At 34.4% G+C, this 14,481-nt stretch overlaps 2 protein-coding genes and 1 long non-coding RNA gene across 4 annotated transcripts; 1 reads left to right on the forward strand and 2 right to left on the reverse strand.

Annotated features, from left to right (window-relative positions):
- Nucleotides 1-4,193: 4,193 nt before the first annotated feature.
- On the forward strand, nucleotides 4,194-4,571 carry LOC109132249 (uncharacterized). The gene is made up of 3 exons (XR_002037499.2): nucleotides 4,194-4,226; nucleotides 4,318-4,340; nucleotides 4,547-4,571. It is a non-coding gene; the product is annotated as an uncharacterized LOC109132249 (long non-coding RNA).
- A 2,077-nt stretch (nucleotides 4,572-6,648) lies between these two features.
- Nucleotides 6,649-8,823, reverse strand: LOC104699166 (serine/threonine-protein kinase RIPK). Its single transcript, XM_087460474.1, has 4 exons — nucleotides 8,134-8,823; nucleotides 7,899-8,034; nucleotides 7,640-7,776; nucleotides 6,649-7,532 (listed from the first exon to the last, which is right to left on the reverse strand). The coding sequence occupies exons 2-4, from the start codon at nucleotides 7,933-7,935 to the stop codon at nucleotides 6,795-6,797; spliced, it is 912 nt and encodes a 303-aa protein (XP_087316600.1). The 5' UTR covers nucleotides 7,936-8,034; nucleotides 8,134-8,823; the 3' UTR covers nucleotides 6,649-6,794.
- Nucleotides 8,824-11,706: 2,883 nt separating this feature from the next.
- Nucleotides 11,707-14,439, reverse strand: LOC104699182 (uncharacterized). 2 transcript variants are annotated; one of them, XM_010414525.3, is made up of 2 exons: nucleotides 12,580-14,439; nucleotides 11,707-12,065 (listed from the first exon to the last, which is right to left on the reverse strand). In XM_010414525.3, the coding sequence occupies exon 1, from the start codon at nucleotides 14,301-14,303 to the stop codon at nucleotides 12,687-12,689; it is 1,617 nt and encodes a 538-aa protein (XP_010412827.1). In that variant the 5' UTR covers nucleotides 14,304-14,439; the 3' UTR covers nucleotides 11,707-12,065; nucleotides 12,580-12,686. The 2 variants fall into 2 exon arrangements, with proteins under 2 accessions (XP_010412827.1, XP_010412820.1); XM_010414518.3 differs by having other exon boundaries at nucleotides 11,707-12,073; nucleotides 12,580-14,433.
- Between the last annotated feature and the right edge of the window lie 42 nt (nucleotides 14,440-14,481).

The raw sequence follows: 14,481 nt of genomic DNA on the forward strand, positions 1-14,481 counted from the left end.
AGAAACTTTATAATAGAGGTGACTTTTGTTATACCTCTATTTATTCCTCTAAAAAATAATATTCCGTAGAGATTCCTTTTTATTTTACTATTAATACATTTTACTTATAAAAGTTGCAAACTAATCCATTTATTTTAGTATTTGTGAAACTTTCATAAAATGATGATATTATTTAAATTTTTAACATTCATAAATATTATTTAAATATCACATTTATTAAAAGAAATACATTGCATCATATAAAATAATAAAACATAGTAGATTTTTTAACCATCGACATTAGTGTATTTTTCCCACAAATGCTCAATTAATGCATTTCGAAATGAGAAATAAGCTTCTTTATCTTTGATTTTTCTAAATCGACCTAGAAATTCTTGGAATCGGATATCATCATCTTCCAAATTAAAATTTTTCTATACGAAAACCTTTAAAATTTTTATAACTAAAATATTAAAATTAGTCAAATTTAACTTTATAATCAATTATCCTATTAATATACAAATCAAATTATTATTAAAATATTTAAATTATTATTAAACTATTTAAATATATATATTTTATTTATGGGTTTTGTTAGCTTCCAAGGATCCAAGTGACTGATCCAATCGCAAGATACTTTGGACTAAAATGTGGGTAGGTCGTGAAGATCATTCATCCGAGTGAAACCGGTGGTCGTTATGTTACCTATCGTTATGTTGTATAAGCAAATCTTAGCTTTTGCGGATTGGATTGCGAATTGAACGCTTATAGTTGTGAAACATAAGAGTAATGCTTTTGTACCAAACTAAATTTTGACTGTTATTTTCGTTTATCTGATATGAGAACTGAATCTTACTACAAACTTTCAGTATTGTGTTGTTCAATACAAAACCTCCACTTCATTAAATTATTATTAAACTATTTAAATATATATTTTATTTATTTTGATCATAAATATAAAAGTGTTAAAAGTTCAAGGACCATTTTATAAATAAAAAAGTTCAACTCTATTATAGAGGAAAAAATAGAGTTTCTCTATGTAGAGGAAAAAATATAAATCTCTATTATAAAAGTAGAAATAGAGATGGGTTGGAGTAGATTTTACTCTAAACTAGAGTTAAAAAGCAAATATAGAGGTGTGTTAGAGATGCACTAAGGAATTCCGCGTTAATAAATAATAATGAATCGGCATCTAAAATCTCAAGTATCGTAATAAAATACTCCCTCGTATGCAGAATCTCAGACCCACAACAAATACATAAAAATTAACTATCTCGGGAAAGTAGTTGTTGCATATGTATATATAGTATCAGTGGAGCATGTCACACTGCACCAATTTACAAAATTCAACTTAATTGGTCTCATATTCGTGAATAAAGTACATTTTCAATGGGTTACTCTATATATCAAATCAAATTGAGAAGATATAAGATAGAGAGATTGGAAGACAGACTGGAGAGTGTCGAATTCAATGATTGTGACCTTAAATAGTGTAATGTTACACTTTCAACCCATTATATGCTCTCCAACCATCACTACTCCGTGTCTCACGCAATAGATTTTTCTATCAATATATATAACTATCCACTTACTTCTCTTTATATATGCACCTAAAAAGAAAATATATAAATAAAAATTCTGTTGGTTTTTATTTACAAAATTAAGATATGAATTACATAAGAACAGGACAAGAATCAAAGTGTAGTTAATAGAATATATTTGATATGATTCAGGCTCAGATAAATTTGATATGAGCATGGCTAGACTACCATGCACGCCAAGCTTTATAAAGTACGAGAGATATACATATGATGATCATTTAGTATAGTACTAGTTGTTTCTTTTAAATGAAAAACTTCGGCTTCATCATATTACCACTGACCAACCGTACTTGCTTACTTGTGAAAGTTGTGTTTCTTTCGTATTATTGGATGTTAACTGGTGCCCTAAATCGCATAGCATGATGGTTTTCTGCCTTTTTCATTTTTTTAATGTATACATTGTATGGACATGACATTAACACGCATGTTTAGAACCATAAAGCTTTTGTGGTAAAAAAATAAAAATAAAAAATGATCCCTACTGTGAATTACGGCTTGTTTCATGGAACACTATATATACACTTTTTAATCTTTTATTTTATTTTATTTCAAACTTGAGCTTGCTAACTTGAACACTTACTTTAGATATCAACTCATATAAGAAAATCTTATATACTTTTCACAGATTATGTTTCTAGGAAAACAATATTGTAAACAGACATTTGTGAATTGTGACACATATCACACTAGTACCTACAGCTACACTATTAATGTATTAATAATGATTTGATAAACTAGAACAAAACAATGATTTGAGATGACCATAGTAAGCGACGTTCCTTTGATGCAAACCATTGTTACGTACGTTCTAGTTTGCATCCCAAGAACTTTGATTGGTTGAGGGTTTTTTTTTTTTTTTTTTTTTTGTATATATGCGGTTGTTGGACCATCTCTCCTTAGAACTAAATGGCACCAACTTTGACAATCTCCATAATATGAATCATTTTTTTTTTAATGTTAACTTCAGCTTGCTAACTTGAACACTCTTGAAATCAACTCGAATATTTATGTAAAAAAAACATATATTCTTCATACATTGTAAGCTAAAGAACGTAAACCACATATCCTATCACACAATTACAAATACAGGACTTTGGATATTAGCCCGGATAGAGTATATATACATGGCATCATAGAGTCAAACCCATTAAACTAAAAGGCCTGCCAATTACATCGTTATTTGTACCATTATCAATAACAAGTTAACATTTTTAACAATCTAGAAATATTGTGTGTTTTGCATCCATATTTCAATATCCTAAGAAAGTACAGATAACTTGAAAAGAATCAAATACAATCCAGTCGTATTTTCTTTATAATAAGTTGAAATAAAATTTAGAAACCACTGGTAAAAAATATCATATAGCCATTTCTCCGTCACGGTCACTTAGTGGCTTTTTTTTTTAATAATGACGAAATAATCACATAAAGTCACAGAAAATTAAAAGACAGTAAAAACGTGACTAAGATGTGGTCTAACCGTGGCAAAAATAGTCACGACACAGTCACATGAGTGATGTCACTAAACTAGTCACGAAATAGTCACTTTAAATTTATGATAACAAAGCCACAAAGTAAAAATGTGATAAAATAGTGACCAAACACCCACAATAAAATATGTTACAGCGTCAAAGCCACAAAGTAAAAATATGATCAAATGTGTTATCATGTTTTAATTTAATATCAGTTTTATAAGTTTAACTATACCATTTTCTTACAACATAATTTTATTTATTCATTGTTTTACACCTAATTATTTAAGTTGAATTGGATCATCGAAACAACAGATTATTTGGTTTTCCCGGGTCACAAAAAATTAATCACCAAAAAAATATTTGGGTTCCCGGATTAATAGAGTAACTTTAACATCAAAATTAATTTTGGTTTCCCGGTTTAGGTTAAAAGCAAGGAAACCCTCGTCCTGATATCTCTGCCTCCATTCCTAACTTAACACTTAGAAAAAAAAAATCTCGCTCTCAAATCTCTCACTCAACAAAACACACTTCAGAAACGTTTAGGGTTTCTCCAATTCGAATCGCGATAACTCCGTCAGGCGAAGCCTCCGACCGTCATCGCACACGGCCTTCCGACTTAAATCTACCGAGTAAATCTTCTTCTTCTCTTCTCGATATGAGTTTCTTCATATCCCATTTCAATGTATAAACGTTTAGGTTTTTGGGTCTGTTCTTCAGATCCCCTTTCAATGTATATGTTCTGCTATATGCAATAGAGAAGGCCTGCAAGGTCTTCACCTTTGGGCTCTCCCATTCCTCCAGGTCCTTCAATGCCTCCATGAGCTATTGGATCTGCAAGCGCAAAATCTTCAGCCGCAAACAACTACGCTCGTAGAATCGAAGAGGCACTACTACATACTGCCTCAAGAGATGGCCAACCACACCTCCATCAAAGAAAAATCAATGGCGCTTTATGGTAATTAGTTAGCAAAATTCTATTAATGTGTATATCATGAATGTATATTCTTCTTTGTCTCTGATTCTTATTTTTTTTCTGTCGGGTTCGGTATAGACCCCTGTGTCCATGGATTAATCCGGATAACTTGGCAAGGCAACTACATGGGACCAAAGTCAAGCTGGAAATTTGTTTGTTCCTCATGAGAGGAAAACTAACTGGTGGCAATCTTTTGTGGTAAGTGTTCAAAATTTATACTACTTTTTTTTACTCTACATAACTAAGTTCACTTACTCACAAATACTAATGTCTTCTTTTAATACTGTAGCAAAACTTCTATTGGGAGTCAAGGTACTCTTGAAATAACTTTCACTTTTGTATTATGTGGATGATGTTTTGTAGGTGTATGATGTCTGCACGTTTTCATTCACAATCCATAAGAGAATGTTCATTGTTTTAATTTAGTTTTTGTTGTGACTAGTTGGTTTTGACTTTTGATCTGAATGTTTGTCTTTGATTGTTGGTTTATATTAATTTGGTTTTATATCCATTCACAGCGGGGTAAGTCAAGCAAATGACGCAATTATGGAATAGGCAGTGTTCAATACCGGGATTTTGATCCTTCTAAGACCTTCTCTTCAACGCAACCTCGACATGGACTTGCGTATCTCTGGTTTGGGTAAGAACTCTGAAACTGTCAACACTAATGTTGAAACGCTCAAGACTGACATAAAGACACTCAAAGATGATATGAAAAGTGAGTTCAAGGACGAGATGGTTGCAACACGAGCTTCACTAAATGTGATTCTACAGGCTCTTGGGGTGAATTCTGCTACCCTCCAACATGTTAGTCATACTCAACCTTCTGATCCTACTGCAACACCTATTAATCCCACTGTCCTGAATGTCGTAATGCCTAACACTGCCTCAACCTCGACTCCACCTATGACTCGAGATCAACAAGCTGACTTTGAACAATGGTGTGCTACTCGTGACTTTACTTCACAAGCACTTAGATAAGCGGTGTGTCTCTTACTTTATTGTGTATCTTGTATATTTATCTTGCTTCGAAAAATCATTGCATCTTTCGTAATATTTAATCGCCTTTTGTAAGTTTTTTGGAATCTCATGGATCTTTTTGTAAAACTTTGGAAATCTATGGTAGTGTATTATCGGTTTTATATTTCACATTTCAGATTTTAGAATTTGTATTTCACGTTTCAAATTATAGAATTTTGGGGTGTAGGTTTCAATTTCTAAATTCGTCACAATCACCAGGTCACGGTGGTTCGTGGCTAGAAAAAGCCATCGCTTAGACACAAGTGCTTCGTGTCTACTTAGTCACTGAATAGACATGAACTGAATCGTGGCTAACTGACCACAAAAATTTGCCTGACTATTCCGTGGCAATTAATGTCATGAAATACACGTGTCAAAATCGTGACTATAACATCACGAAAAGCCACGAATTATTTTAATCCACGATCGTATAGACACGATTTTTTTTCGTGTCTTGTCCTGTCTGTGTGGTCATATAGCCACGAAAAGTGACTTTCTCCATGGAATATTCCATGGCTATAGGCTCTATTTTTACTAGTGAACTAGCTATAAAGTTTGGAAATTAATATCCTCACAAAAAGTACTGTTATTGACATATTCAAAAAATTATATATAAAGACTAATATATCTGATCCAATACTGAATTGAATCCTAATACAAGAAACTCCATATCAGTATTCTTCATTTTTACAAGTACAAATAATGGTTATAAACATATTTTTTAGAGTCATTTTTTTTACACTAGCTAGCTGTAGTTCTAAGACTTAACATAATCGGATAGTAATTTTAAATTAACAATTGGGCATAGTGGGAGATTAGTAGGTAACTGGCAGGAAAGTTAAGAGACTTTATAATTGCAAATCGTTAGCTTATCTGTAATTTGACTCTTACAAACAATGAAGATCGATTTGGTCGCAGATATTTGTCTGCTCATTTGTAAATATATACACAAACACTCATGCACGCCTAATTTAGACTATTACAAAAGAAACTAAATGCGCAAGAGCTGTATCCGAATGATTCAAACTAGGTGACTAGTATCATATAACAATTCCCAAAATTATTAAACAAAGATGGTCATAAATTAACCATATCATCACATCTACCGGAAAATGAAATACAAATAATTCAGATATATGCAAAACTTGTAGAATAATTAATATCCACCATAGAAATGTGGTGTTTGACTTGATTTACATATACTTTTTGAGACTGATCCACTAAGTTGTTAGAAGACACAAAACTTTGATTACCAATAAAGCAAGAACATCCATTATACTTTTCTTTCTTCTATTTTTTTTTTATTATTTCTATGATACTTGTAAAGAGTTTCAAGCTATATGCATATGTTGTTGGTGTTGTGTGATAAATCACATCAGAGTCGTAACTCGTAAGAGCTGTAAATTTACCCAAATTATTGAAAGTACATAAAATTAGAAAGAGATCGAGCATTTTTCTTACGAGAAAAAAAAAACGAACGGTGAATAACGCGTTTTTCTTTAGACGACGAAATGTTCATAAACAAAAGAATGAATTATCATATATTGGACCAAATCAAAACAAAACAAAAAGACTAAACAAAAACAAAAAGTGAACTCGATTTTTCGTCCAACGAAAAGACTATCTAAATATTTTTCACTTAAAAAAAAAAACAATATATTTTTACATTACGAAAATACAAATTATTTACATTAGATTTAAGAAGCCAAAAAAAAGAATTTTAAGAGTAGGTGAGACTAGAAAAACTCAGTACCGTTCCCCACCTGCCTCACTCCGCAACGGCGAATTCACACCATTTCTCAACGTTCTCCGGTGGGTTTCTCTTAAATTCCTCGGCGACTTGGCAGTAGGAGATGGCGACTTGGCCGTTGGAGAAGGCGAATTAGCCGTCGGAGATGGCGACGACCGGGGATGGTTACTTTGTTTTTGATGATGATGGTGACTACTCTTACGTGGCTTATTACCAGCACGACCTTCATCTTCTTTATTGTCCGAGACTGACTTGTCCGGAGTATTTGGTACCGTGTAAGTAAATGTCCCCATAGCAATATCATTATAGTCCTTAAGATCATTGAGTATAGAGACGACGGCACTCATACAAGGCCGGTTCTTGGGTCGATGACTTAAGCATTGGTAAGCCAACGTTGCTGCTTTTCTTGCTCCTGTCTCTGAGTACTGACCTTCAAGTCTCGGGTCCATGATACGACTTAGCTTACGTGGGTCGTTGAGCATTGGACGAGCCCAATCCACAAGGTTCTGTTCCCTCGATGATCGTTTCTTGTCTACCGATCTACGTCCGGTCAAAAGCTCTAGCAACACGACTCCGAAGCTGTATATGTCACTTCTCGCTGTTAAATGACCGGTCATAATGTACTCGGGAGCAGCATAGCCTTGTGTGCCCATCACTCGTGTTGACACGTGAGTGTCGTCTCCTTCTGGTCCGTCTTTGGCTAACCCGAAGTCAGAGAGTTTAGCCGTGTAGTCCTGGAAACAAGATTTGAGATTGAAGCTGTTAGAGTTTTTATTTTATTTTATTTTATTTATTAAGTGAATAAGTATTAAAATTAAATAAAACGGTTCAGAAGACTTACGGAATCTAACAAGATATTGGAGGCTTTGAAATCACGATAGATAACGGGGTTTTTGGCTTCGTGTAGAAATTGAAGTCCCGTTGCGGCTCCATGAGCTATCTTCATCCTCGTAGACCAAGGAAGTGACGCAGAGTACCCTGAAAAGAGTAATATACAAATTCTGTTAGGACATATTTCTTGTCGGCAATTTGATCATTAATGGACGATTAAGAGAAGAGAACATAGAGAAAAGGAGAAAAAGAGAGAGAGAGAGACTCACTTCTGAAAAGTTGATTCTCTAAGCTTCCACGAGGCATGAACTCATAAACAAGAGTCCTATGTTCTTCCTCGCAACAATAACCAATCAATTTCACAAGATTTTTGTGCTTTAGCTGTCCTAAAAACGTAACTTCCGTCTGAAAAAAAGAGATTAATGCAATATTAGAGAGAGACTCATCATCATCAAACTAAAAAAAAAAAAGAGAAATATCTAATGCAAATTTAAAGGTACTAACCAGCCATTCACGGTGACCTTGAAGACCTTCAAGATCGAGTAATTTGACAGCTACAGGCTGAGCTTTAAGACCAGGACGAAGCTTATCATCGATGAAACCTTTATGAACAGGACCAAACCCTCCTTCGCCGAGGAAATTAGTCGATGAAAAGCTTTGTGTGATGACTTTAAGCTCGGCTAAGGTGAACACGTGGAGATCTGATCCTGCCAAAGAAATCGATAGATCTTCTGATAGAGTGTTGGAACTTGGATTACTCAAATCAAGAATCGATAGTCTTTGGAAAGAGCTCTGTTTCTTAATGACGTCATCTTTTCTTTTGTTTTTTTTTAGAAGAAGCCATTAGGGTTTCTGGATCTCCTAGACATCCAACGATTAGTGATCTCCATGATACTTTCTTCTTCACCGCCATTGTTTATTTGTGTGTTTCTTTTCTTCTTCTTCTTCTCGGTTTAGGTTTGGAATGGGAGAGATGATGAATGGCTTCTTTGAAGAAAGTGAGAAGAAGACTTTATAATATAAAGTTTTTATGCTATATTTATTAACTCCGGTTTGGTATTTAAAGGCCACGAGGAGAGAATGAGAGAGAGAAAGGACGATGACTTTTAATTACTAATTTCAATTCAAATTCACCTACTACTACTAATGCTACTCTTTTCGTTCTAGAGTGATGGCTATATATTTTCTAACCGTGGTTTTCTTTGTGACACACGCTTATTTTTATCTTTGTTTGATATTTTCTACGGAAATAAACGAGTTGATTTTTTAGTTAGTGGTGGGTGCTTCCAAAATTGTAGACGATGACAGCTTTGTGCCTTACTCTAACGATAAACAATTACGTGTTATCTTTTCGTTTCGTCAATGGGCCATTTATACATGTGATTCTGATGCAATGACGCCAAAAAAAAAAAAAGTTTCAGATAAAATAATTCTTTCTTTTTTCTATTTTTTCCCCCCGGAAATTATTTAGATATTTGGAAGTTTGAGTATATAAATTCAAAAGAAACAATAATAAAGCTGTTTCGTTTGTGTGGTTCGATTTTGTTTTTGTCATTTCTAGTAGTTTTACAAGCTTGATATAGGGCTGTCTTCGGTCAAATTTGACTTACAAGTTCTGGTAATAATCACGATACCCGTTTCGGTAAAATAACATTTTAAAAAAAAAACTCTGTAAAAATCTTTGATCATGGCGAAGTAAAGAAGCATCATCGCATATTCATTTGCATGAAATATCTTTCAGTTCCAATCTTTATATATGGAAAGATATATACTCTTTAAACAACTGTACAAAGAAAAATCTCGATTTTAGAAAGGGATAGACGGATAGTGATTGAAAATTCCTCTTTCCTATCAAACTGTAATTATTTGAGCTGGGGTAATTAACCGGATCGAACCGAAGTGAGATTTTGGTTGTTCAGCTTGATTTCGGTTATGTATAATAACCGATCGGTAATAATTCAAACCGAACAAACCAAAATCTGGTTAGTTTGGTTAATCTTAGACATTTTCTCAAACCGAACAAACCAAAGTTCAGAGCTAGTAATTATTCTTTAACAAAAAGAAAAACTGTAATTATAGTTATATAATTTGTGAAAAAATTCTTCTTTTTAACCCATTTCCAATTTTTTTTTTGTTAAAGAATTTATTTCACTTTTTTCTTCTTCTAGGTATTACTATATTATTATTTTAAATTCAGAACTATATCTCTAATTGTAAACATATGAATAAAGAGACTATATATATATATATATATATATATCTTTTGTTTTAGTGTTCCTTCTCACTTTTAAGAAGTAGGCAATGACTATCTTCCAAATAGAGACTTTGAGAACATATCTAGGGTTTTATGAACTTTTTATTTGGTTAATTAAGGTTTTATGCATGGTAAACATATATATACAATTTCACATTAATAACAAATAAGCTAACAACTAAAATTGTAGTGTCGTCATGCAATTTGATAACGATAATATAATTAAGAAAGAGTCAACTTAAAATAAAACGGTTCTAGAAGATTGATTAACCCTCCTCCTGCTTGTCCTTCTTCTCCAAGAAACATATATAGTCAACAAAAAAACTTTGGTCCAAACCAAGAATAACAAAAAAAATCGAGAAATTTACATCTCAACAAACAAAGATGAAAAAGAGAGTTTGGTAGAGATGCAATTAATATGTATTATTTTATAGATAGATTAGATAGACAAAAATGCGTCAAGCTTCTAGAACACATCGTTTTAGATATCAATAATTAGAAGGAAAAACAATAATGAGAACAAAGGTGAGGAGGAAGATCTCAAACGCGTTGTGTGAAGACGGCGACTTATTCGTCTCTTCTGAACTACATAATATAATTATTATATATTTTGAGAGATTCGCTTTGCTTCAGTTTGAGTTGACATTTTTACTTGGTCGCACAGAGTGGATCCCATTTGATCATTTTCTATAATTAATGACTAGAAGGATAGTTTTGTAGTCTCAATTATCTTGTAACATTTGCATACGTTGATATTTGAAATAAAGAAAGCAATTCGAGTTTCTCACTCTCGATTCTAATGGTTCTTTCTAGCTCATTGTGTTTTGTTTCTTGATTTAGTATAGACAGGAAGAAATTAATGTAAGTACTACTACTTATGTAGAAATTAAAGAAGCCTATGGAAAATGGCAAAGCAATAATCAAAGACTAATCCCACACTCCTCTTATTCTCTCCACTCTCTTCATATCTCTCAAAAGAAGAATCTTTGCCACGGGACATATCGCTAATCTTGCATTGATCATAATAGATTGTTTGCTAATAACTAGTTCTAATTGGAATTAGCTAGCTTCTTTGTTAGACCAATGCTCTGTTTTGGAACTTATGCTCAACTGTTGTAGTATTCATTCAGCCAATGATTATATATATGTTTTTGAGCATTAAGATATAAACAATAAAGAATATCTAAAACAATAAAGGATTAAGCTCAGATGTATAAGCCAGACTCTTGAGCTCTCATTTTGTTTTCTTTTTTTTGCAACGATCATTTTATGTATCCAAACGATAATGAATTTTATTAGTCTCGCTTGTTCCTTGAGACTATCCAGAAAACACTGACCGCTGGTTCTTTTCCTTCGAACCGGCCTTTTTTAAAAACTTGTTTTGTCTTGGAATCAATCGTACGGTTTAGTAATGGCAATAATGCAGATGAAGTCGAGAATGCAGCAGCCTTCTTGGCCTCGGCAATAACACGTGCAATAATCTTTGTGGACAATGGCTTGAATGCAATGGGTGTTGCACTGGACAGCCCGGTCTTCAAAGCATCTTACAAATTCCATTTCGTGAGCTTGCTTGTTAGTCTTTAATGAGTAGTATGTACGGCATATGATCCTAATCGGCTTTCTTATCTTTCTTTAAGAGAATAAATTGTGGTTCTAGGTTTGTTATTTAGCAACTGATAGACTTATTATTCCTCTTATGATTGTAAATTTCCAAGTGAGAAACCTATTTAAAGTGTAATCAGTTTCTAATTATTGCTGCAGTTTACCCTTAGACAATTCTTGAACTTGGAAACAATTGAACAAGCTCTGTTTGAGTTTGAGCGTAACAGAAAAACATCTTTGTTTGATGAAAAGGATATTTTGTGACAAGATAAGCCATTACCATATATATATATATATATATATATATATATTTCTCTCCTCCAGTCCCAAACTGATTTACAAGAGTCATGAAACCAATCTGGTTCCCTCCATAAAAAAACTCGGATAACCAGTCATCTTATCCTCTAAGGTACTGGTGGAAGTTAGCTAACTAAGAATTGAGTTTGTGGCTTTGTGCACTGGAACTTCTTCGCGAGGTCATTCGTTCAGGCAGTTTTTCTTCACCTGGTTTTGACTTGAACCTGTGCAGCCTTTTCTGGTATTGCCAAAAAACATGCTGAGCAGCCTCATAGTTCTTACCCTGCAAATCTTAAGGAAGAGGATTCAACATGGCAACCGTTTCTTTAGAAAAAACATGCTACAGATGAAGCAATTATCTTCTATTTCAAACATGTGAACTTAAACTTCTCAAATATCTCTTTAATCTTTCACAAGCTCAATCATCCTTTACCCGGTCAAATTTAGGTGTCACAATTGGAAAAAAGTAACTGAGGAAAAATCTCCTAGGAGTAAAAATATAGAGGGATCCTAAATCTATTTCTGCATATTTTTCTAACTTCTAAGAAACTGAATACCTCTGTTCTTGCAGATGAGCTAATTTGGTTACATTTTCAGCAATTTACACTGAATTGTCATCTCTGGCATTAGAACAAGAGATTAAATAAAAATTGACACAACAAGCATCAGAAGCCTGCAGAATGCCAACTGGCTAACTAAGAGCGATATATAAACATATTTTACAAAGTAATATTTATGCAATTCTTCAAAATAGAGTTAGGATCTAGCGAATCTAAGGAATGTGAAAAGATGCTTACTGTGAGGTTTTTGTCTGTTTGTCCGCTCTTCTTCTAGCTAAGCTTAACATGTGTAGAGAATGTCTGGTGGTAGAAAGGCCAATGAACGGAGATAATGTACAGAAAGCCTAGCAGACAGCCAAAGTCGCATTTGCTGTTTTTGTCTCCAGAGGTGCCACATTATTACTTTGGCCTTTACGTACTATCTGGTTTAGGAGATAGACCTCCTTAGCCATTCCAGCCTTAAGAAGACAAGATAACAAAGAATTCACAGTAATCTTATCCGGTGAACAACCTATTGCCACCATTTTGTGGAAAATGCTGACTGCTTCAAACATCCTTCCTTTCATGCAATGCCCAATTATAAGAATCGTAAATGTGATCTTATCTGGTTTGCATTTCTTCTTCTCCATCTCTTCCACAATAACATTTGCCTCATTGACCTTCCCAGCTTTACAAAACCCATCAATGACAGGGTTGTACATAAATGGTTTTGTGATAACATCCTTACCAGCTAACTGCCCCAAAAGTTCACGAGCCTTGAGCAGGCTGTTCTCTTTACAGAGTGCGTTGATAAGAATAGAATAGGTATATTCATTAGGAAACATTCCTTTGGCATTCATCTCTTCCCAAAGTCTAAACCCTTGGTTCACTTGTCCTACTCTACAGTATCCATCAATTAAGGAAGTGAATGTCACAACGTCTGGGAAACAGCCAAAAGAAATCATTTTCCCACGGATGTCTTCAGCACAAGGCATCTCACCAGCTTTCGCATAACCATCCACGAGAACATTAAAAGTTATAGTAGTTGGGCATATTCCAAAACAAAGCATGTCATCTAACAAACGAGATGCTTCTTGCATCTTTCCGGCTTTGCAATACCCTGAGATCATCGATGTATACGTAACAACATCCGGAGAGCAACCACTGCTCGACTTAACATCGTTCAACATCTCATTTGCTCTGGCTAGCTCATTACTCTTGCAAAATCCCTTAATAAGAGTATTATAAGTAACAATATCTGGAGAACAACCAAAACTGCTCCTCATCTCACCAAACAGCTCTAACGCTTTCTCTGCTTTCCCTACGCAACACAAACCTCGAATCAAAATGTTAAAGGTCTTAGTATCATTGCAAGACTGAAATCTCAAATGTTTATCGAAAAGCTTCATCGCATCTTCCACACGGTCCAACTTCACTAACGTATTCAACAAACTGTTCACAACCATACAACATCCTTCAACCTCATAAGACTGAAGAAGCAACGCAGTAGCGAAATGAAGCTTACCCTTCTCAGCAAAAGAAGACACCAAGAACCCTAATAACCGACTGTTGGGAGAAACCCCATCGCTCTTCATACACTCAAACATCTGACCAGCTAAATCGTGCATACCGGCTTTACAAAGCGACCTAGTGAGCAAATTATAAGTCCAAAACGAGTGGCGAATGTTCAATTTGAATCGACTAAACTCCCAAAACCGAAACCCTAAGTGAGGATTGTTATTATCAAGTTTCTTCACAACCTCAAAGGCGATAAACGGATTCAGATTCTTACTCAAGTAACAGAAACAGAGATCTGAATCTGGAACTCTGTAGACGAACAGAGAAGAGACGATTTTGACTAACCAAGCTTCAGGGCAATGCATCACTTCCCGTTTATTGCTCTGTAGAGGACGAGATTGAGCTCCTCCATGAGAATGCGTGTGGAAATGAGCAATGGCGGTTGCGAACGTTGTTCGAATCATAACGGCGTGGCGGCGAGTTTGATTTGGAAGGAGGAGGAGGAGGAGCTAGAGCTAGGGCTTGTTTTGGTCAACCACCTCATCTGTGTTTTTTTTTTTCAGATCAATTTGTGAAACTGAAACAGTACAGAGGAACCTTAGGACCCTCTAGGAGAGGTAGAAGCTTTTATAACCCATTAAC

The sequence above is a fragment of the Camelina sativa genome, chromosome 1 (assembly GCF_030686135.1).
Source record: "Camelina sativa cultivar CO46 ecotype springtype chromosome 1, ASM3068613v1".
Lineage (NCBI taxonomy): Eukaryota > Viridiplantae > Streptophyta > Magnoliopsida > Brassicales > Brassicaceae > Camelina > Camelina sativa.

Bases quoted from the DNA above. Each gene is read 5' to 3' on its own strand.
- LOC104699166 (XM_087460474.1), bottom strand. From the start codon at position 7,935: ATGCCTCGTGGAAGCTTAGAGAATCAACTTTTCAGAA. The intron at 7,777-7,898 runs GTGAGTCTCTCT...TACTCTTTTCAG, and splicing joins AGAGAATCAACTTTTCAGAA to GGTACTCTGCGTCACTTCCT. The intron at 7,533-7,639 runs GTAAGTCTTCTG...TCTTGTTTCCAG, and splicing joins CCAATATCTTGTTAGATTCC to GACTACACGGCTAAACTCTC.
- LOC104699182 (XM_010414525.3), bottom strand. From the start codon at position 14,303: ATGATTCGAACAACGTTCGCAACCGCCATTGCTCATTTCCACACGCAT.